The following is a 21,983-nucleotide window of genomic DNA, read 5'->3' on the forward strand; positions in this document are numbered from 1 at the left end:
GCCCTTAATGCTTATTCTTAACATTACAGCTTGGATTTCTCTTTTTTGATATTTATCATTTATTTCGAGTTACTTCCTCCACAAAACTTTCCCTGATTACCCAATTTAAACTATTCACTTAATTATTTGCCTATTTTCTCTCATTATCATTGGTACTTGATGGAACCTTGTAATATTTTCTTTATTTTCTGTCTCTCATTCATACGTATGTACAGAGTATTATAAGTTTCATAAGAGCAGCGATTTGACTGTCTTACTCACTGCAGTGTCCCTACTGCTTAGAACAGTGACATATCACATTTAGTAAATAAATATTTGTTTAATATGTGATAGGTTTCTTGAACGAGGTAACAGTATGATCAAAATTAGGCATAGAAAAATGTATCTGATAGCATTGTGGGGAATAGACTACAATGAGAAATGGTGTTAGGAAGACTAGTTAGGAAGCTATGCACTGTGAAGGATGATGTTAGAAATAAGGAAAAGAAATGTGAGAAGTATAACTGAGTTAGAAACAGTAAATGTGAAACTGATAGAATTGAAAGGACTCTAGGTTGTTGGAATAAAAATGTTCCATTAATATAAATAAGGAATTCTAGAATGTGACAGGTCAGACTTGGGTAAATTATTAATGGTGTCAGGACCAAAGATGAACTTATCAGATTGTTTAAGAATTATCAAAATGGCATTTAGAATGAGACCATGACTTAGGGCTTAACTCCCAAATCATATACTTTTTTTTTCTTTTTTGGAGAGATTTTTGCTGTAGAGTGCATGCACTCACCAGACAGGCAGAGAGAGACAGAGAGACAGAAAGCAAGAAATCATCCCCTGGGGGTGATGGCCATGCCACAATCCCTTCTCCTTCATTCTCCTCTTGGGATGCTGGGCAAGCACGCACATGCGCCTGGCGTGAGTTTTAAGCCACCGGATCTGGGACACAAATCACGGTCGACTACGTGGGAGTCCAGCGACATAGCCATTATGCCAACTGCTGGTTCCCCAAATCATATACTTTTTAGAAGACCTGTAGAAACAAAAAAGAGACAACAAAAAGGAAACCAAGAATATATGACTTTAGAAAAGTGAAAGAGATTGGAATTTTAAGAATGAAGAGATGATCCATCTATAGAGCAAATGACTAAAAGAAATACAGTGAATTTGATAAACAGGAATTAACCATTAGAAACTGGGGAGGTGATCTCAGGAGACTGATGAGTTCCTTTATGCCTAGAATAGAAGAGGTCATGTTAATTTCACTTGATAGTGCAAGGCAAAAAAGAGGTGAAGATATCTGCCATGATGAGGAAGACAGAAAATGTAAAGGTTGGATATAAAATTAATCTGAGAAACTCAATTGAGATTTATGTGAGATTAGGGTATACCTAGCTAAAGATTACTAAGAAATGAGATCAGGACTGTAAAGAGTATCAATATTTTTTTTTCCAGAAGGATGGAAAATGAAGTCAAGGATGGAAATGAAATTAGTTTAGCTTCACTGAAAAAAAGATGGTGTTATTTATAGAATGGAGAAAATATGTTTATAGACTGAGCAGAAGGAACTAATGCAAGAGTAAATATTGGAGATAAAATCTTCAACTTTTCCCGTAGAGCAGGAGGTCAAGGGAGGAAGATTTGGAAGCTATAGCATTCATTTGGTTTACTTTATAAAAAAAAATAACTTATATTAGACCTTTGAGCATGTATATAGTATCTAGAAGTAAAACTTTTTGATGTGCTTTGTGGCTGGCTCTCCTATAGCTGAGATACGGAGAAAGTGGCACTCTTTTACATCATTGGCAGAAATGTAAATTAATACAGCTATCATGGAAAACAGCATGATGATTCCTCAAAAAATTAAATTGAATTATCATATGACCCAATAATATCACTGCCAGGTTTATATACAAATGAAAGGAATAAGTATGTCATAAAGATATCCAACCCAATGATGCAGTACTATTCATAACAGCCAAGATATGAATTGACCTAAATGTTCATCTACAAATAAGTAGATAAAGAAAATGCGACAATATGTATTTGCAACAGAACACTAGTCAGCCATTAAAAAAGATGAACAGCAGGAAGATCAGTTTACGGTGTTATAAAACACAATGGGGAGGATACAATCGGTGACAACTTGCTTTGTATCTCGAAGTAACTGAAAGGGAGGATTTTGAATGTTCCCAACACAAGTAATGACAGATGGTTGAGATGATGGATGTGCTAATCATCACACATTGTATTCTTATATTGAATAATCACATTGTATCCCCACATATATGTACAATTATTATATGTTAATAAAAATGTAACTGATAATAATAAATAAAATGTTTTTGATCAGATAATTTTAAACCAGTAATATTTGAAAGTATACGTATAAAATTCACAAATGCAATAGCTTTTTTCATTAAGATTTGACTTCTCGGGACCAGCAGTTAGTGTAAGGGCTATGTCACTGGACTCCCACATAGTCGACCGCGGTTCGTGTCCTGGACCCGGTGGCTTAAAACTCATGCCGGGCGCGTGTGTGTGCGTGCCCAAGATCCCGAGAGGAGAATGGAGGAGAAGGGATTGCGGCGTGGCCATCCCCCCAGGGGGTGATTTCTCGCTTTCTGTCTCTCTGTCTCTCTCTGTCTGGCTGGCGAGTGTACGCACCCAATAGCGAAAAACCTCTCGAAAAAAAAAAAAAAAAAGAAAAAAAAGATTTGACTTCTCGACGTGTTGATGGACCAAGTATTATAGAAGTTGGGGTTTGAATTCCTGCCTTGAGAGAGAGTGTTGTACATAGAGATCTTCGTATTCACTTCCAAATGTAGGGATTTGTAAATATGTATCCTCTGTCACACTTTTGAAAATACTTATAAAATAAAGATTACAATAGTAAATTTTATAGTTTTTCTGATAATTATTTAACTTTTTAGTTAACTTTTTATTTTTTAAAACAACACCTGTTTATTGAATCTCTGCCATGTGCCAGCATTAAATACTTTAATAACATAATGATTCCATAAGTGTTAATTGCTATTAGTATTATAAGTAAGTTTCATATCTCTCCAAAGAGGAATACCATACAAATACAGTATGAAGAAAATAAGGATTACTTTGATTGTTGTATAAATTATTCAAACTTTAAGGCTCAAATCATAGTTTAAACATTTGCACTATTAAAATGAGTCAAATTAAAAAAGACACAACTGATTAATTATGTATAGGGCCCATGATACTATGCATTAGAGAAGAAGCAATTACCAAAGTATCATGAAATTATCCACTGAGCTGCAGTTTGTTCAATACTTGGTTCATACTCTTAAACAGCATATTTCGTCTTCATCTGTTAAGAAAAAGTTAAACCTTCAAACTGTTCTCTAAATTCTGACTTGTTGGGGGTTAATTTTACTTGCTGGAGAAAGCATATGTACTGGAGTAACCTATATGTAAGACTGAGTTGAATTTGCAAGAACCTCAGCAAAGGTAAATGTCGTTTCTGCCTTTCATGGTCAAGTGGTAGAGGATTGATTGGAACTGAATGGCTCTATCATTTGGGCCTGCATTTCAACCATTTGAGAGCTGCTCTCTGCTACCTAATGTGCTCTTATACCAGAAATCACACTTGGGTTTTTTTTGAGCACCTAAACTGGCTGACAGTCAAGTAATCAATACATCCTTTTGCAGAGCTTCTGAACATGCTATTAGTAGAAAAGTAACACTAAAGATGTGTTTTCTTACAGGATAGTGCAGAATTGATCACTTCCCTCCTTCACAGTGGAGCTGATATACAGCAGGTTGGGTATGGTGGCCTCACTGCCCTCCATATTGCTGCAATAACTGGTCACCTGGAGGTAAGTCACACTGTTGTTGCCTGTGAAAGTAAAGGCTACCAACCTCTTTGGATTTCTGTTCTCAACTCTTTTCAATTGCTGGCTTTTGAGAAACTAGGAGTTGCTTTATTTTTAACCACTGAATACACTAATTTCTTTGGAAGCTAAATTTAGCTATGTAAATGTGCTTTTGATAGTCAGTTCAGCCCATTTTCAACAGTGGAATCAAACACCAATTTACACAAAGATAAGTGGATATACAGAAGCTTCATAACAATGATTAAAAGGATACATTTTGGGATCAAGCAGCTCAGTTTCTACAACTTGTTATATTTGCCTTGGGAAAGTTAATAAATCTCATGGTATCTTTATTTTCTTCATTAGTAAAATAGGAATAATAATTTACCTATATTATTTATTATTTATTATTATTATTATTACTTTGCCAGAGGGTATGTGCACTCACCAAAGAGAATGAAAGCACCCCTGAATGGGGCATTGTCATGCTATAATCCCCCTTCCTTCATTTATCCTTCCTATGAGGATTTTGGACATGCATGTACATGCACTGGGCACGTTTTTCACGCTTTTAGGGCCAAGACTTCAACCACATTTGACTGTGTGGGATCTGGGTCCCTTAAAAATCGCTCACTAAGGGGCAGGCCCTAGGCTGATATTATTATGATAAAACCAGGTAATATGTATCAAGCAATTTGCAGATTGCTCCATACAGAATAAGAACCTATTTGTTATGATAGGTATTTAATAAATATTTATTCAAGTAATGCCTAGTAGATGCATGAATGAATGATGTTTCATCTAGTCCTTACCATGTATGAAACAATCTGCAAAGAAACAGATACTCTACCAGGTGCTGGGATGACAGTAGTAAGAAAGACAGAAAATCTCCTTCTTGGGGAATTTAGTTATAAAGAATGAGACGGACAATAAAGAAAAGAAAATATATCATTTTAACTCGTAGTAAGTATTTTAAAAATAACAAAATAAAGTAACATGAAAATAGAATAATGCAGAAATGGGTACCATTTTAAATAAGCTCTAACGTGATGGTCTCTAAGGGGAGGTGATACTGAAACTGCGATCTGAATGAAATGAGAATTATAGCCATGTAAAAGAAGAGGAGAGGGATGGTGGCACAGTGGTAAAGCATGATGCTCCGTGAAGCTGATCCCTATAGAAAACTTACAGTTTCATGTCTAGGAACCTCTCTGAATAAGCTGGACACAAGAGTGCCCACAATCTGGGCTGGCCAGAGCCAGGGTAGCTTGCTGTGTCAAGAACCTGTTGGATGTGCTCTCTGTTTCTCTCTGTGTGTCTTTCTTGCTCATGTAGGAAGAAATAAATAAACTTACAGCAAAAAAGGGAAGAGACGAGTATCTCAGACTTAAGAAATAACAAGCAAAGGCCATGAGACCTAAAAGTTGAATATGTTGGAGAGGCTTGCCAGGGCCAAAGTTATGAATGGAGTGAGTTGATGTAAAGTATGAGACACAAGGTCAGGTAAATGGTTACAAACCGGGTGATAGTTACAAGATCAGGCAGATGGTTGCAAAGTGTTTTAAAGACTATTGGAAGGCCTCTGGATCTTGTATTAATAGCTAATACTTCTAAATCCTTCTATATAACACATTCCATCTGCCTTAGATTAGCTAGACAAATTGTCATGAAATCATTTTTATTCTCACTGCCATTTGATAGATACAAAACTAAGACAATTGCATAGTAAATGTCATTACAAATTGCAAAGTCACTGAAAAAAAAGTCATGTCTAGAATTCTGTGTCATGATTTTCACACTGTAGAAATTATGATAATAACATATAGCTCAACAATGTAATAAATAAAAAGTATTACATCCTCATCACTAATTACCCATGTCTCTATTTTAGTCACATTGCAAATAAATTATACCTTTTCCACCAATACACACACACACACGCATGTGCCAACTCTGAACAAATAAAGTTGTTTAGAAAATCATTTATAAAATCTATAAAATAGGTGTGATCCATCTCTTAACAGTGCCACTTCAAAAGGCTCTTATATTGAATAGATATTAAAATTTCTCATTGACAGCAAATAGGTTACATCATGTAGACATTACTATCCCCTTATTATAATACCTTATTTTCCAGAAAATAAATCTTTTGGTGGAGTCATTGTTAATACAAATGAGTTTGTCTTTCTTATGAGAAAAGGGAAAATCCTATTAGACTCATTTAAATATAATTTTTTTACTAAAAGAAAGAAACCAACTGAGGCCAGTAGTAAAGTAAACAGAGTAGTAAACATTGAAAATTCTGTGAGGAAGTTTATGAAGTAGACATTAAGTTCCAGTGAAACACGTTCAACCTCTTAAGGACAAGGAAAGGACAGAATATGTTTTTCAAAAAAAATTCCCTTTTTTATTTAGTGCCAAACTGTTTACATTTGTGAGCGATAGAATTATAACACGGTCAAAAGTAAATGTATACATGAATCAAAACACCACATTGTGCTCCATAAATATGTACAAGCATTATCCATCAGTTAAAAAAAAAAAAAAGAGAGAGAGAATCTGCTGGAGAGGACAAAAAAATCAAAACTGTTAAAATCTTGGTATCTTCATTTTCAATTCAAACTGCTCTGTTTTTCTGTTTTGTAAATTAGCTCATAGAAAGCAATATTTTTATTCTACCAGCCTTAAAACAAACCTTACCAAAATAACTCCAAATAATTCCCTACGTTTATCTTGCAATTCTCCATGGGATCTCTGATTTCCTTCATTAGCCAGTATATAAGGTTTGATGAGTTTTATAGTCAATCACTTATGCTGCATAAAACAGGTGTAGATATATGAGCCTTTTGTCTGCTTACATAATGGACTGTTTAAGTTGCTGATCAGATAATAAAGGAAACCAATATCTCAAAAAACTATTTAAAATAATCATATTCAAAGCACAGAATTTAAAAAATTATTTCTTTGAAAGCTATACATTTTGATAATCGTTCTTAATATATTTTTTTACCCTGTCTTTAATCATTAAATTTAAAAACTCTACTTTGTCCATGGTATAATGCTAGAATATAAAATTGATTCTAGAAAAACAACATAGCTTTCTCCTTAAAACTTATGTAATGTGAGTGGGCACACAAAATGAATATGCAGGAAAATACATAAACAATTCAAAAGTAGAACAGCAATGTAATTTTAAATAAGAAAGAGGAAAGAGTCAAAGATGAGCATGGGTTGGATAATTAAAAATAATTAGAAATATGGGGCCAGCAGTTGGTGTAATGGCTATGTCACTGAACTCCCATGTAGTCGACCGCAGTTCGAGTCCTGGACCTGGTTGCTTAAACTCACACCAGGTGCATGTGCATGCGTGCATGCCCAAGATCCCAAGAGGAGAATGGAGGAGAAGGGATTATGGTGTGGCCGTCCCCCCTGGGGGGTGATTTCTTGCTTTCTGTCTCTCTGTCTCTCTCTGTCTGTCTGGCAAGCACACATGTTCTATAGCAAAAACCTCTCCAAAAAAAAAAAATTAGAAATACAGTAATTACATAGCAAGAAATGTTGAAGAACACAAAATTAGAAGTGTTAGACATTTACTGGGAATGGACAGTAGCGTGGACTGGAAGACTTAAATAAGGAGTTGCAAAAAGAGGTTTTCAGTTGGACTAGGCACTGAAGAATGGTGAGAACTGATCATGAAAAAATAGAGGAGTCATGTTTGAAAGTGGGAGGAGATAATAAACTGAACACATGTAAGGACTAGTGTACATAATGATAGCATTAAACAGATTTTGAAGATTCTCTGTTCACAAATTTGGGTGTCAGAAGTGGACCAAAATAAGGAAACTTTGAGAGTAGAAGTCTAAGGAGTTAAATTCAATTCCATAAACAGGTACACACTTTAGTTTACAATGCGTGACACAGAAAGGTAGACAGTGTGGAAGAAAAGGAGATTAAGAGAATGCAGAATTTCCCACTCTTTAAAGAACTTTACAACCAATTAGAGTTTTGGTTCCCTATAAGAAATGGGAAGCTATTGAGACTTTTTGAGCGAAAGAATGTTTGGAGATTTTATAAGCGATAAAGAGAATTTCTCTGACTGTAGTGTTTAGCATGAATTTTTGTATGATGACATGATTAAACAGACAGACATAAAAGATTAGGTTAAAGAAGGAAAAATCAATTAGCTCCAGACATGTTGATTTTCTGATGACATCCAAATTTTCAAGTAGAAATGTTCATCAGTCATTTAGAAATATATAAATGGCAATCAGTGGAGTAGTAAATTACATAAAGAGTGGTAATATTTGAAACATAAGAGAGTGGTAATATTTGAAACCATAACAAGTAGCTGAAAGTTGTACATTGGGAATAATAGGTGCCCCAAAGACTGAGCCTAATAGAATATCCACAGAGACTAGAGGAATTACTCAATAATCATTGAAGGAGACCAAGAGGGATTGGTCAGAGTGGTATGAGGAACGCCAGGACATTTTAGTATCACAGCAATTAGGAGAATTTCAAGAGTTATAGAATCCTGGGTACCAAATGGTACAGGAATTTGAGTACAAGATATAAAATATGCCTGTAGTATTTCCTTACTATCCCCAAAAGATAAGTGCTTATTCAATGCCTAGATTTTTTACTGTCTTGGTTAGCAGGAATAATGACAGTAGATCAGTGGGAGTTTCCTTTCATTAGTAGTCACCATCTTTTATTGCCCACCTTTCTCTGTGAAATAATAGCTGATGCTATGTCTGACAGGACTCTTTGTCTCCACATATCAAATTCAGACCCTCCATTAGTGTCTCAAGTGTGTTTGTCCTCCCATAATTGTGAATTCTATTAAACAATTTTATAATAAAATTTACATCGACGAGGCAGCTGTCTCCTTCAATAATAGAAGAGAACATGTACTGCAGATTCTTAGACATGCTGACTACAGTTTGAGACTCAGATTTAAATTTACTGTACTTTGAAAGGCAAGCAAGTAATGGTGTCCCCATGTCTCAATACATTTCTCTGACTGATTTATCCATCTATCAATATACACATTCAATATGCTGCTTCACACCCCTCAGATCCTGTCAGCAATCAATAAACATGTGTTAAACCTTTTTCTCCCCTTTGGGTCTAGGGGGATATGAGTCATGTGCTCTCTCACGCTTAGGAAATGAAAAATATTAGTTAATATTTGGTACTACTTTATCATTCACAAACATTTGTCATTTGATTCTCCTGTGAGATAGCAACTATAGGACACAGTTTATCAGTGAAAAAAAAGTGAAGACCAGGAAAATTAATTGACTTCCACAGGGACATTCAGACACAATAAATAAATGAACTGGCGAAGGCTTGAACTTGGTCATCTAACTTCAAATCTGTAGTCTTATAAACAAAGAGCAATTGCTGCCTTTGGTGTCTTGTATTAATAAAATAATGCTGACACCCCCAATACACAACAAAAAGTATTTATAAAGGAAAAAAAGGTATGGCAGTAAATCCCAGACATTACAATTAAAGCATCTTTAACTGATTAAACAATAACTTTATAAGGAACTTATAGAATTCATGGAGATATAATGCATGTATAATGCATATATGTGAGTACACAATATACACAACCTAAGTGTAAAACATTCTATGTTTAATGAAATAGCTCCTTAAGAAGTTGTTACTCTTCAGTGTTTCGTATAGTAGTTTTTACCTTTATTTTGAGATCAGACAACTGCAGACAACTCTTTGAGCACAAAGAAGAAAAACATGTAGCAAACAGATGGCACAATCTATGATATACAGAGGTTGTGGAGTGTTTTATTTTTCACAGAAAGTCAGTTTCATGTAACCCTTGTGCAGGTGAGAGTATTATTTTCATAGTTGAATTTATTCTATCCTACTTTATCCCATTTTCAGATTGTAAACACTTATCTAAACACTGCTTCAGAAATGCTTCCCAGTTATTTTGGAATTTATTTCTGATTTCAAGGAAATGCAATTGATGTTGTTCCACTTCATTTTTAACTAAATCATCTAAATGTTTCAGTAGAGAGTTTTGTTTACCAAGAAGCCACTGACTCTAAGTTATTTCTTTCATAATGGCTGTAGTTTTCTCCTCAAAGGCATAAAGAAAAGAATGCTTAGAATGATAAAATGTGGTTTCTCTCTTTCTCTCACTTTCTTTTTCTCTTTTTCTTTTAAAAGTAAGGTGCTCATTAATTTTATAGCTAAATGGTACTAGATCTGCCTCCAATCTTGCGAATACACAGTTTCCATTGTGAATTCCAGTAAGAATCAGAAAAAAATAGTTAAAAAAACAAACAAAATAATTAATAGTTATTACTTTGAAGCAATAACCTTGAGACAATCATACTAATCGACTTGACCTTCATTTGAGATTTTCTACTTATTTCTTCACATGAGAAAACTGAAGCTCTGAGAAATTAAATAGCCACAGGCAATAGAACTGATCATTGGCAGAGTAGATGTCCCACGCTATCTACTATCAAAGCCACCTCTCATGCACAATGCTACACAGCTCTTCTAATCCAAACAATAACCTCTCATCCTACCTGACCAGAAGTGTTTAAGTTTTGGACATGATAAATAGAAGTTTAGGATGAAAGCTTCTGAAAAGCATTCCATGTACCCACAGCTAAATCACCTCACAAACAAAAGTCATTAAGATAGCCTGGTATCTCTTTGTATGAACTTCCATTCTTTTAGACTTTATTTCTAAAATTGCCATGCCACATAATTTATCCATTTCAACTATGTAGGTTGAGAGCTAGACAGTGGTGTGGTAGTAAAATACAGTGCCCTGCACAGCAATCACACAAGGGAAATTTCCTGGTTCAAATCTGGACACTTCCCAAGTATCCTGGACATTGGTATACCTGTGATCTGAGATTGGCTGGGGTCTAGAGATGGATTGTAGCATCAAGACCCTATTGAGAGTGTTTTCTCTCTGTCTCTCTTGTTCATAGGAGAAATAAAGAAAGAAACTTTTTTAAAAATTAGAATTCAAAGACTTTTGGTATTGTTACAGAGAAAATAGAGTCTTAGGCCCTACTTAATACATGTCTAATATCAGCATTTTAACAAGATTCCCAGGCAATTCATATACATTTTCAAATTTAAGAGGCACTGGCCATTAGGGTATTAGGAGTATTTAGATTTAAAAGATCTATCTGTGGGCTGCCTGTGGCATGATATTAAGGCAGCTGGATCCCACATGACTGACTGTGCTATTTGAGTACAGAACCTGACAGCCTGAGAAACATGCTGGGTGCATGTGTGTGCAGGCCAAAATTCTGAAAGGAGGAATAAATAGAAGAGAAGTGATTGCACTATGACCATGCCCCACGAGGAGTGCTTTCTCTCTCTCTCTCTCTCTCTGTCTCTCTCCAGTAAACACATGTATGTCTGGCAAATTAGAAAGAAAAAAAAGTAGGCTAAAAATTTGAATTTTTTATTTCCTTAAATTATAATATATACAAAGCAAAGCACATGAAAACATGTTCATCATAGTCATTAGGGAAATGTAAGTCAAAACCACAATGATATCCACTTCCCATCTAGTAGGGTAATAAAAAAAAAAAAAAAAAAAAGACTGACTATGAAAGTTGATGAGGATTTAGAGAAGTTGAATTCTCATACCTTGCCAGTGGAAATGTAAAATGGTATGGGTACTTTTGGAAAATATCTTGGAGGTTTTTCAAAAGTTAAACACATGGGACCAACAGTTAAACTTATGCCGGGCACATGTGCGTCCAAGCCCAAGATCCCAAGAGGAGAATGGAGGAGGAGGGACTGCGGCGTGGCCATCCCACCTGGGGGTGATTTCTCGCTTCTGTCTCTCTGTCTTTCTGGTGAGCACACATGCCCTATAGCAAAAACCTCTCCCCTCCAAAAAAAATGTTAAACACAGAGTTACTGTAAGTTCCAGCAAATACACTCAGGATTTTACAACTAAGACACACAAAATTTTGTATGGGAATGTTTATAGCAGTATTACTAATAATAACCACAAACTATGCACATGTTCATGAACTGATTAATGAATAAATAAAATTTGATATATCTATATTGTGTAATAATTAGTCAGCAATAAAAAGGAATGAAGTATTGACTCATGCTACTACATGATAAATTTTGATACCATCATGGATGAGTGACTGTTGCTATGGTAGGTGGAGTGCAATAGGATGATTGGCCTTTGAATATCCATGGACATTCATACTTAAATTGAAGCTGGGCTAAATAGTATGTGAATTTTACATTTTTTAAACTATTGCCATAAGGCTTTTCAAATCAAATAAGGCAAATCTACTTATACTCCTTCTCAATGAGTATCTCTTTCCTTTTATAAATATCAAACTTTATTATCTTTTTCCAGTTAAAGAAATAATAAAATCCTTGGACTAGCAGTTAATGTAATGGCTATGTCGCTGGACTTCCATGTAGTCAACTGCGGTTTGAGTCCTGGACCCGGTGGCTGATACTCATGCTGGGCACATGTACATGCGTGCCCAAGATCCCGAGAGGAGAAAGTAGGAGAAGGGATTGCAGTGTGGCAATCCCCCCTGGAGGATGATTTCTCACTTTCTCTCTTTCTCTGTCTTTCTGGCGAGCACACACGCCCTATAGCAAAGAAAAAAAAGGAAAAAGAAAAAAGAAATAATAAAATCCTGTTATACGTAAGGAAGAGGGAGTCTTCTTAAACCTTTGGTATATTATTCATCTTTTGTATTACTTATTCTGTTGAGTCCAACTTGTCTTTATTTATGTATTTTTTTTAAGACAAGTTCACACTACTTTAACCCCTCACCCCTGCCTCCTATTTGGGACTACAGGAACACACCCCATGCCTAGCTCATTTTTAAACAGTCCCTCTATACTGCCCAAATCAAACTCACCTTGCAGCCCTCCTGTTTTGGACCCCCCTGTCTCTGGGATTAAAGGCACATGCCTTTAGGTTGAACTGGGTATTGAACCCAAGCTTCCTGTGTGACCTGACAAGCATAGTGTTTTAGCACTGTGCATCACTGCAACTGGGTTTCTTTTTCTTTCCTTTTTTTTTTTTTTTACCTATTTTTTTGCATTACATTTTCTTTTTTTTACTGACACATAAGAAATTTTGTATACGAGGAAATAGGCTTTGTCAAATCAATCACACCTTATTTTATTAGTTTTATTTTTTGCTATTTTTTAAATAAGTGCTTTCAATTTTTCTATAAAATTATTTATTTCATTTTATTTATTACTATTATTATCTAATTTGCTATATGGAATATACACTTACCAGAGAGAGATAGGGTGAGGGGTTAGGAAGTGAGAAAGCTAGTCATCAGGTCTGGAACTCAAAACATGGTCGGCCATGTGAGAATCCAGTTCCTTAACCACCATGCCATCTGCTGGCTCAATGCATTCTATTTTATACAGCTAGATTTGTATTATTTTTTTCTTTGTGGTCCCTTTGTAGAAAGATCTGCTTTCTTTCAAGATTGTGTTAAAAAAATAAAATCATAGATATTTACTTCACATACTTTTGTTTTTATTCTCATTTTTAAGAGATTATATCTGGAATGTCTTTTGGTCTAACATAGAGGTAGGAATCCAGTATCCTTGGAATGAAATGCAATTGTTCATGATACATTATTCTCTTGGCTTGTTGTAAAACTTGTTTTGCCAATATTCACAAGTAAAGTTGCTCTGTGGTTTCCTTTTTAGTATTACAGTATTTATTTCCAAGGTGCCATAGCCCATTAAAATAGACCAGGTAGCTTGAATAATGCAATTTTTTCCCCTCCTTTTTCTTGAGGCTAAAAGTCCCAAGAACAAGGCAGATTCTTCTGTGGCCTCTCTCCTGGTTTGCAGATGGTCACTTTCTCACTGTGTGTTCACATGGTCATATCTTTATGTGTGTACAGGCTTGGTGTCTGTATTTCTCTATCCTGCTCGTGAGAATCCAGTTCCTTAACCACCATGCCATCTGCTGGCTCAATGCATTCTATTTTATACAGCTAGATTTGTATTATTTTTTTCTTTGTGGTCCCTTTGTAGAAAGATCTGCTTTCTTTCAAGATTGTGTTAAAAAAATAAAATCATAGATATTTACTTCACATACTTTTGTTTTTATTCTCATTTTTAAGAGATTATATCTGGAATGTCTTTTGGTCTAACATAGAGGTAGGAATCCAGTATCCTTGGAATGAAATGCAATTGTTCATGATACATTATTCTCTTGGCTTGTTGTAAAACTTGTTTTGCCAATATTCACAAGTAAAGTTGCTCTGTGGTTTCCTTTTTAGTATTACAGTATTTATTTCCAAGGTGCCATAGCCCATTAAAATAGACCAGGTAGCTTGAATAATGCAATTTTTTCCCCTCCTTTTTCTTGAGGCTAAAAGTCCCAAGAACAAGGCAGATTCTTCTGTGGCCTCTCTCCTGGTTTGCAGATGGTCACTTTCTCACTGTGTGTTCACATGGTCATATCTTTATGTGTGTACAGGCTTGGTGTCTGTATTTCTCTATCCTGCTCTCATCTTTATTTGTATAAAGGATGCTAATTATATTGACCAGGGCCCAACCTAATGATTTTATTTTAATTACCTTTTTACTATCCCTACTTCCAAACAGAGTCACATTTTGAAGTGCTTAAGGTTTAGGGTTTCAATATGTGAAATTACAAGGAATTAAGGTCAACCTATGACAATTGTCATTGCCACATTTTAGAATAAATGTTATGCTGGATCTGTGAAGAATTTGAGAACCTCTATTTCTCTCTGAGAGTCTGGTATGTAACCTGATGTTACTGTCATTTCACAGTGTGCAGGACTGTTACCTTGTTTCTAATAAATGTTCCCAAATTTTGAAGGCAGAAAAGAGTCCTAGGTTACTACAGAAGTCCATGAATGTGGATATCCTGGGCTACAATAATTTAGGTACAGAAAATATAGCAAGGGCCAGATATATTAGTCAATGCAAATCATTGTAAATTATTGTTTTAATAACACTTTAGTGAACATCATTGATGATTAATAGGTATTCTAGTCACCATTCTTTGCCATCAACTATATAGGGTTTACACTTGGTTTGAGTAGACAGTCACAGTTCTACAATGCTAAATACTTGATATACTTTCATGCCAAATGGTTACATTTCTGAAACTAAACTTTTATTGTGTGCATAGTCTTAAATAAGTAAGAACCAATTTAGTAACACTACATCTTCCATGACATTCCTAAGTGATTTTCTCAGAAGTTGTAAGCAGTAACTCTGTACCCCAATTACTAAATGTGCCCCATGTTACAGAATCATCTTTATAAAGGTGAGGATGGTCTCTTACTGTCTAGGTTTTTGGTTTGGAGAATGAGACAAGATCATAGATTATGCATCGTAATCATTTATTTTACGGTCTCAGAGGGATTGCCCTAGGCATTTATCAGTTGTAAGAAGTGATGTAAAAGGTCACTAGCTTGAGTATCACTTTTATTTTTTTGACACACTCAGACCTTTGCTATAGACTATTAGCTATTATTAAACATTAAGTATTGCTTTTGGGGTGAGGTGGAAGAGCATAAGCAGGAAAATCTTTATAGGCTAATAAAAATGTAAATGAGATGTTCATCAGCTTGCCGCCCTGGAAAATGATGAAAGAAACATTACCTGGGAAATTAGATTCAAAGATTATTGCTAATCAAATCAACCTGAAATGAGAAATCCCTTTGTAACCATTCAGTGGTTTATATGAATTTGCCTTTCTGTGCTAACCTTCCTATGCACTGAATTTGATTCCATACATTTTTATATATGCATATAAATCATGTTATGATTTTAGTATGTATCAGCTAAGCAGGAATAATTTCAATTACCTATTTGTAACAGTTGATAAGAAACAGCTACATATTTGAATGCATTTGCATTTAACTTTCTTTTCCCATGCCATACTCCCTACCAGGAATTTGAAGCCTTTGTTATAAATCAAGGTTTCCATAGCAGAGAGAGTGCACAAATTATTTTTCATCTTCCCCTCATTTAGGAATACACTAGAAGATCAATATTCTCTACCTGGCCTTAGTTTATAATAATAAAGTAGCAAGCAGGGGCTGCCTGCTACTTTGTCTCAGGGGTGATTCATTCTGGAAGGATATTTAGGGAGTAGAGTCCTTTAGTATTTGATTTTCTCTTTTGCACACCATGTTGAGTTGTTTTCCTTGATGGTATCTTTCGGTGGATTTCCAAAGACCCGTTAGAAACTTGCTGAGTTTGGGGCAGAGTGAGGGAGAGGCTAGAGCCCCCATGACTGACTCTCAGCATCTGTCCTCATTCACAGCATCTTTCTTCTGAGATGTCCCTCAAAGGCGCCCAGCACCTCTGCCTCTTATCACTTGTTCTTGCAAAACTGTATATCAGACAAATATAGCTATTATAAAGCATGAAACTTTTAAGGAAGGTGCACAAAGCTTTCTAGAGTTACTCTGAGAAGCAATTCAGTGTAAGCCCTTGCAGTATCTTTAACCTTGCTGACCTTTTACTTTTCTTCTGTGCCCTGAAGCAGATCATAGGTTACTAACTCCCTTAGCTCTGGGCTGAGCTGGCTCATAATTACTGTAGGTCTCCACACTTGGTCAGGTCCTGCCAGGAGTTGAAGAATTGTTCTCTTAATTCCCTTCAGAAAAGGGATATATTGAGCTATCCAGGAGACATGGGAAAAGTTTCAAATTAAGTAGAACAAAGGGCAATGGCTACAAATCTTTTGTCTAGAACTATCAAGGGGATTTCTAGTTAGTGGCCAACATGTTGTTTCAATCTTCTCTACCTTCATACTGTCATTATCCTCCTGGTTTCCCTGCCATAGGACCCTGACTTATAAGGCCTGTATCCCAATCTTTTACAGTCCACTTCATTCTAAACACTCCTGAAATTTACTGGGCTCAGTAAAGCTTGACTGGTAAAGTAACTCCTCTGACCAAAAACCTTGCTGTTTCCCAAATACACTTGGCAAGAGATTTAGCAATAATGGTTCAGCTCTCTTACCTTTTCAGACAGACTCTTTATGCTCTCCACTTTGTAAAACATGCTCTAAATTAGATGAACTATTAGCTATGTATGTGCCCATGCTTTTATCACACTGTAGTCTCATTATGATTTTTGTCTTCCACACATCCTCAAAACAGCTGAAATACTACCTTCATGCATTATTGTCTTGCTCTATCTTGGAGTATTTCTGTATCTTTTCAGTATCTTTAAACACTGCCTGTTTTATAAGCATAGTTTTATTTGATCACTTCATTATATGTATTCCCTGAGCATAGGGACTTCATGTTAAAAATATTCACAGACCTATCAGGTTCCAGTATTGTGCTTTTGCATAAAAGTTTTTAATAAATGTTTGCCAAATGACTAAGTTGATGATTATTTGATGTTTTAGAAGTTATACAGAATGAGGAAAATTATTTCTCCTCTCCATAAGGACAGAAAAAAATATGATGATACCTTTCATGAAAAAATAGCTTACAAATCACAAGCAATTTTTATGAATATCTTCAGTCTATACAAATAAAATAACGACTGAGTGATGTTAGTAAGATGACAGAAGAGTGGTGCTTGCCCTCTCATGCAAATACCAATTTGAATAAGTATCCATACATGAAAATGCTTTAACAAGACCCAAGGAGTCCAGTCGAGCGATTATAGCATCTGAGTGAAGCACACAAAGAAAAGACACATTGAGGAGGATAAGAAAGACAATTTCATATTATCTGCGTCAGCCTTCTTCTGAACTTGGGTAACACAGCAGAAAGAGAGATACTATTCTTGTGTAGGAAGAGAATAAAATGAGTTCCTTACTTAACTACAGACCAGCACCAGCCCTACCACAGTGAAACCTGGGGCCAGGCCAGTCCCCACATCCCAAGCTTTAGACTGGCACCTATGGATCCAGATCTCAGGCCCACCTCAATGCCAAGTCAGTCTTATGACCCCAGGCTCCAGGCCCACTGTAGGATCAGGCCAGTTCCCACAGCTCCAGACCTCCAGCCTGTTCCTATAGATCCAGGCTCTTGGATTAACCCAGTGCTAGGAAGGGTCCCACAACATCAGACTCCAGGCCAGCTCCCACAGAAACATATCAGACTGACTCCTTTAGACGCATTGACACTCAACTCATTGACCTAGGTGGCAGATGAGTCTGCCTAGAAGTTCCAGCAGCAAGACCACCTGCAGACTTCATCAAACGACTTCTCTGCTCCCCCAAGAATTTCTTGACAGGCTACTTGGTGAAAAGTGTTTTCTACTCAAGCTTTTTTTATGTGACTGAAAGAGGTTCCTACTCCTTTAAATGCACTAATGCAAATACAAAGCTATAAGGATCACAAAAAAAAAAATCACAGAAATAATCACTCAAGGAAGAAAATAAAAACCAGAAATTAATCATAAAGGAATGAAGATGTATGAACTACCAGAAACAGAATTCAAAATAATCACCTTAAGAAATCTGTGAACTACAAGAGAACACAGATAGACAACTAAGAAAAATCAGAAAAATAATAAATGAACAAAATAGGAAGTTCAACAAAGAGAAATTATGAAAAAGAACCAAAATTAGATTCAAGAACTGAAGAACATAGTAACTAAAGAAAATTCACAGAAAAGCTTCAACAGCAACTTGATTTAGCAAAAGAAAAAAAAGAACAGCTTAGGTCATTTGAAATTAGCCAGTCAGAGGAACAAAAAGAGAGAGGGAGATAAAGAGGGAATAAAGAAAGCTGTAGGACTTACAAAACATATCAAGCAATCCAATACATGCATTATGAAAGTTCAAGAAATGTAGGTAAAGACAAAGGAGTTTGAAAAACTTAGAGGAATAATGATAGGAGACTTCCCAAATCTGGACAAGGAAATAAACATCCTGGTCCATGAAATCCAGAGAACTCCAAATAGATTAATTATAAAGAGATATTCACTAAGACATATTATAATCAAATTCTCATGTCAAAGACAAGGAAGTTGAGGGCCAACCTGATGGTATAGTGGTTGGGGTGGCTACATCCCACATGGTGGATTGCTCAATTTGAGTCCCAGATTCAGGAAATTGAGAAATATACTGGGCACGTGTGAGTGTGTGTACCAAATCCCAAGGAGAATGAAGGAGAAGGGATTGCTGTATGGCCATCCCCCTTGAAGAGTGGTTTCTCACTTTCCCTTTCTCTCTCTCTCTCTCCGTCTCTCTATGGCGAGCTCATGTACTCTACAGCAAACAAACCAAAAGGCAAGAGATTTTCAAAGCAACAAGAGAAAAACAACTCACCACATGAGAGAAAAACTTAATAAGACTAGAAGCAGTTTTTCTCAACAAAGATGACAAGAATACAATAAGGAAAGGATATAATGCTACTAAGAATACTAGAGATACACTTGCAGAAGAATAAAGTCAAAATTTCACATCATATACAAAAATCAATTCAAAAGAGATTAAATATTTAAATGTTAAAGCCTAAAACAGTGAAATACTAAAATAAATAAACAAAAAACCTTGTTGATGTTGATCTGGGTAATGATTTCTTGTATATTACCCGAAAAGCACAGGGGAACAAAGCAAAAATAGACAAGAGCAATTACATTAGACTAAAATGATTTCATATGCCAAAGATAAAAATGACTAGTGAAGAGACATCCTATGAAATGGGAGAAAATATTTGTAAACCATTTATCTGGCAGGGGCTTAATATTAAAACTATATAAAGAACTTAGTTATTTTAATAACAAGACAAAAAAAACCCTCATTTATTTTATTATTTATTTTTTTCAGAGAGATTTTTGCAATAGGCCACATGCACTGCCGGAGAGACAGAAAATAAGAAATTACCCCCACACACACACACACACAGGGGGATGACCATACGACAATCCCTTCTCCTCCATTCTCCTCCTGGCATGAGTTTCAAGCTGCCATGTCCGGGACTCGAATCATGGTCAAGTATGTGAGAGTCCAGTGACATAACCATTACACCATCTGCTGGTCCTCTGAAATAACCCAATTTAAAAGTGGGCAAAATATCTAAATAGACATTTCTTAAAAAATAAATACAAATGGGAACCAGCAGTTAGCGTAATGACTATGTCGCTGGACTCCCACGTAGTCGACCGCGGTTCGTGTCCCGAACCCGGTGGCTTAAAACTCACGCCGGGCGCGTGTGTGTGCGTGCCCAAGATCCTGAGAGGAAAATGGAGGAGAAGGGATTGCGGCATGACCATCCCCCCTGGGGGGTGATTTCTTGCTTTCTGTCTCTATGTCTCTCTCTGTCTGGCGAGCGTACGCGCCCTACAGTGAAAATCTCTCCAAAATAAATAAATAAATAAATAAATACAAATGGCCAATAGATATTAAAAAAGAAAATGCTCAATATTACTAATTATCAGAGAAATGCATATCAAAATAACAATGAAGTATCACCTCACACCTGTTAGTATGGCTATTAGCATGAAGACAAAAGAAAACAAATCTTGTCAAGAATGTGGGAAAAAATTAACCTTTTACACTGCTGATAGGGATGTAAATTAATATGACCATTTGGAAAGCAATATGAAGGTTTCTGATTAAAATTCCAAATAGGGCTACCATTTGATCCAGCAACCTTATTTCTGGAAATAAATCCAAAGAAAATTAAATCAGTCTGTTGAAGAGATATTTGCACTCATATTTTTGCTGCTGCATTATTCACAATAGCCAAAATATGGAATTAACTTTAGTGTTTATCTATTGATGAATGGATAATGTAAATGTAGTGTACACACACACACACACACACACACACACACACACTGAAATATTTTTCAACCCTAAAGATAATCCTTTCATTGCAAAGACAGGAATAAACCTGGATATTGTGGTAAGTGAAATATACCAGGCATAGAAAAACAACACTGCATGATCTCAACTTACATGTGGAAAGGAAAAAAAGTTGAACTCACAGTAACAGGGAGTAGAATGGTGGTTGTCAGGTGCTTAAGGGTGGGGCCTTTGAGGAGATGGTGTTCAAAGGGTACAAAGTTTTAGTTTTGCTAAGTGAATAAATTCTGGATAGCTAATGAACAGCGTGGTGGCTGTAATTATTAATACCATATTATATACTTGGTAATTGCTAAGAGATTAGTATCTTAATTTTTCTCACCACACAACAAAATCAATTATAGGAGGTGAAGTATATGATAATTAACTTGATAATGGTAATCATTTCCACAATATAAACATATGTCAAAACATCACCATGTACATAATATATGCAATTTTTATTTGTCAATTATACCTCATAAAGCTGGAAAAGTAAAATATATAAAACCAGATATAAAGCTAAAAATTATATATGGGAGGATGGGGAAAGGATGTATGTGGTAGGTTGGAGAAACAAGAGGATTACATCTTAATCTTCCACATACGGTGTTTAAACAGAAGCACAAACACACAGATAACCTATTAGGCTGAGATATGTATCACGTTGAAGAGAGACTGGACATGTTGTAATTCTTTTAAGTATAAGTTTAGTGGGGGGAAAGCAGCTCTAAATAATCTTAAGATCTTTATCTTGACAGTTCAAAAATGGATCTTAGACTGTCAATGCTGAAGCTGTGTCATAGCACAGAGACATATGTATTTTGAAATATATATATATAAACACACACACATACATATTGAAATATAAATATATATTTATGTTTTTGACAATATGGATGGAAATCAATTTTTTATGACAGTATGGTATAAATATCTAAAGAGACAGCAAAAATAGCTAACATAGTTATCTTGGGATATAGGGGTGGAAAGAAAGGGGATCCAGAGAACACTACTTTTCTCAGTTGAACATATAAAACCATTTGACTTTTTAAAATTATTTATATGTGATTCTTTGATAAAAATAAAAATAAAATTTTGGGCTGGCTGGTGGCATGGTAGTTAAGGGCACTTGATTCCCATGTGACTGACCACGGTTGGAGTCTCAGAAATGGTGGTTTGCTTTCTCGCTTTCCTTCCCCCCTCTCTCTCTATCTCTCTCTGGTCAAATTAAAAAATAATAGTAACAAATGGAATTAAATAAATAAATTATTATTTTAAAAAATTAGAATTAGGGGTGGTTAAGGACGCTG

General features: G+C 35.6%; 1 protein-coding gene across 1 annotated transcript in view; it reads left to right on the forward strand.

The window, feature by feature from the left end:
• TNNI3K (TNNI3 interacting kinase) overlaps window positions 1-21,983 on the forward strand; it is a 341,139-nt gene that overhangs the window by 36,363 nt on the left and 282,793 nt on the right. Inside the window, exon 5 of the mRNA XM_006146037.2 lies at window positions 3,735-3,845. Coding sequence (XP_006146099.1) covers window positions 3,735-3,845 — 111 coding nt within the window. The remainder of the gene's footprint in view (window positions 1-3,734; window positions 3,846-21,983) is intronic.

Source organism: Tupaia chinensis, unplaced genomic scaffold (genome assembly GCF_000334495.1).
Source record: "Tupaia chinensis unplaced genomic scaffold, TupChi_1.0 Scaffold000164_1, whole genome shotgun sequence".
In the NCBI taxonomy this organism is placed as follows: domain Eukaryota; kingdom Metazoa; phylum Chordata; class Mammalia; order Scandentia; family Tupaiidae; genus Tupaia; species Tupaia belangeri.